This window comes from Passer montanus, unplaced genomic scaffold (assembly GCF_014805655.1).
Source record: "Passer montanus isolate IOZ18808 unplaced genomic scaffold, ASM1480565v1 scaffold700, whole genome shotgun sequence".
NCBI lineage: Eukaryota > Metazoa > Chordata > Aves > Passeriformes > Passeridae > Passer > Passer montanus.
Window position 1 is genome coordinate 2,065 of NW_024372149.1, and position 1,223 is coordinate 3,287.

The 1,223-nt window shown below is 48.5% G+C and overlaps 1 protein-coding gene across 1 annotated transcript in view; it reads right to left on the reverse strand.

The window, feature by feature from the left end:
• Window positions 1-1,106: 1,106 nt before the first annotated feature.
• The window catches only part of LOC120512156 (protein SMG9-like), a gene marked incomplete at its 3' end in the record, with an annotated part of 8,991 nt that continues 8,874 nt past the window's right edge, over window positions 1,107-1,223 (reverse strand). Inside the window, exon 7 of the mRNA XM_039730162.1 lies at window positions 1,107-1,192. Within this exon, the coding sequence (XP_039586096.1) occupies window positions 1,107-1,192 (86 nt within the window). The remainder of the gene's footprint in view (window positions 1,193-1,223) is intronic.

Below are 1,223 nucleotides of genomic sequence, written 5' to 3' on the forward strand. Positions count from 1 at the left end.
CCATTTTTGTGCCACTTTTATGTCATTTTTGGGGTCATTTTTGCACCATTTTTGGGGTAATTTTGTGCCATTTTTGGGGTCTTTTTTGCACCATTTTTGGGGTAATTTTGTGCGATTTTTGCGCCATTTTTGTGCCATTTTTCGGGTCATTTATGCCCCATTTTTGGGATAATGTTATGCCATTTTTGTGCCATTTTTGGGGTAATTTTTGTGCCATTTTTGTGCCATTTTTGTGATTATTTTTGTGCCACTTTTATGCCATTTTTCGGGTCATTTTTGCACCATTTTTGGGGTAATTTTGTGCCATTTTTGAGCCATTTTTGTGCCACTTTTATGTCATTTTTAGGATCATTTTGTGCCATTTTTGGGTTCATTTCCATATAATTTCCATATCATTTCCATATAAATTCCATGCCATTCCCATATCATTCCCATGTCCTTCCCGTGCCACTCCCATGTCATTCCCGTGTCATTCCCGTGTCATTCCCGTGCCATTCCCGTGTCATTCCCATATCATTCCCATGTCACTCCCATGTCATTTCCATGTCACTCCCGTGTCCTTCCCGTGTCATTCCCATGTCATTCCCATGTCATTCCCATGTCATTCCCATGTCATTCCCATGTCATTCCCATGTCATTCCCATGTCATTCCCATGTCATTCCCATGTCATTCCCATGTCACTCCCATGTCACTCCCATATCATTCCCTGCCCTTCCCGTGTCATTCCCGTGTCATTCGCATGTCACTCCCGTGCCCTTCCCGTGCCCTTCCCGTGTCATTCCCGTGTCATTCCCATGTCATTTGCATGTCATTCACATGTCATTCCCATGTCACTCCCGTGTCACTCCCATGTCATTCCCGTGTCATTCCCATGTCACTCCCGTGTCACTCCCATATCATTCCCATGTCATTCCCGTGTCACTCCCGTGTCACTCCCGTGTCACTCCCATGTCACTCCCGTGCCACTCCCATGTCATTCCCATGTCATTCCCGTGTCCTTCCCGTGCCACTCCCATGTCATTCCCGTGTCACTCCCATGTCATTCCCGTGCCCTTCCCGTGTCATTCCCGTGTCCTTCCCGCGCCCGTCCCGCGTCCCCGCGCACCTGTAGAGCGCCAGGTCGGTGAACCAGTCCTGCACCAGCAGCACCACGTGGCACACGGTGAACAGGAACGCCGCGATCTGCAGCGACTGCGCCCCTCATTACCATCTCATTAGCATA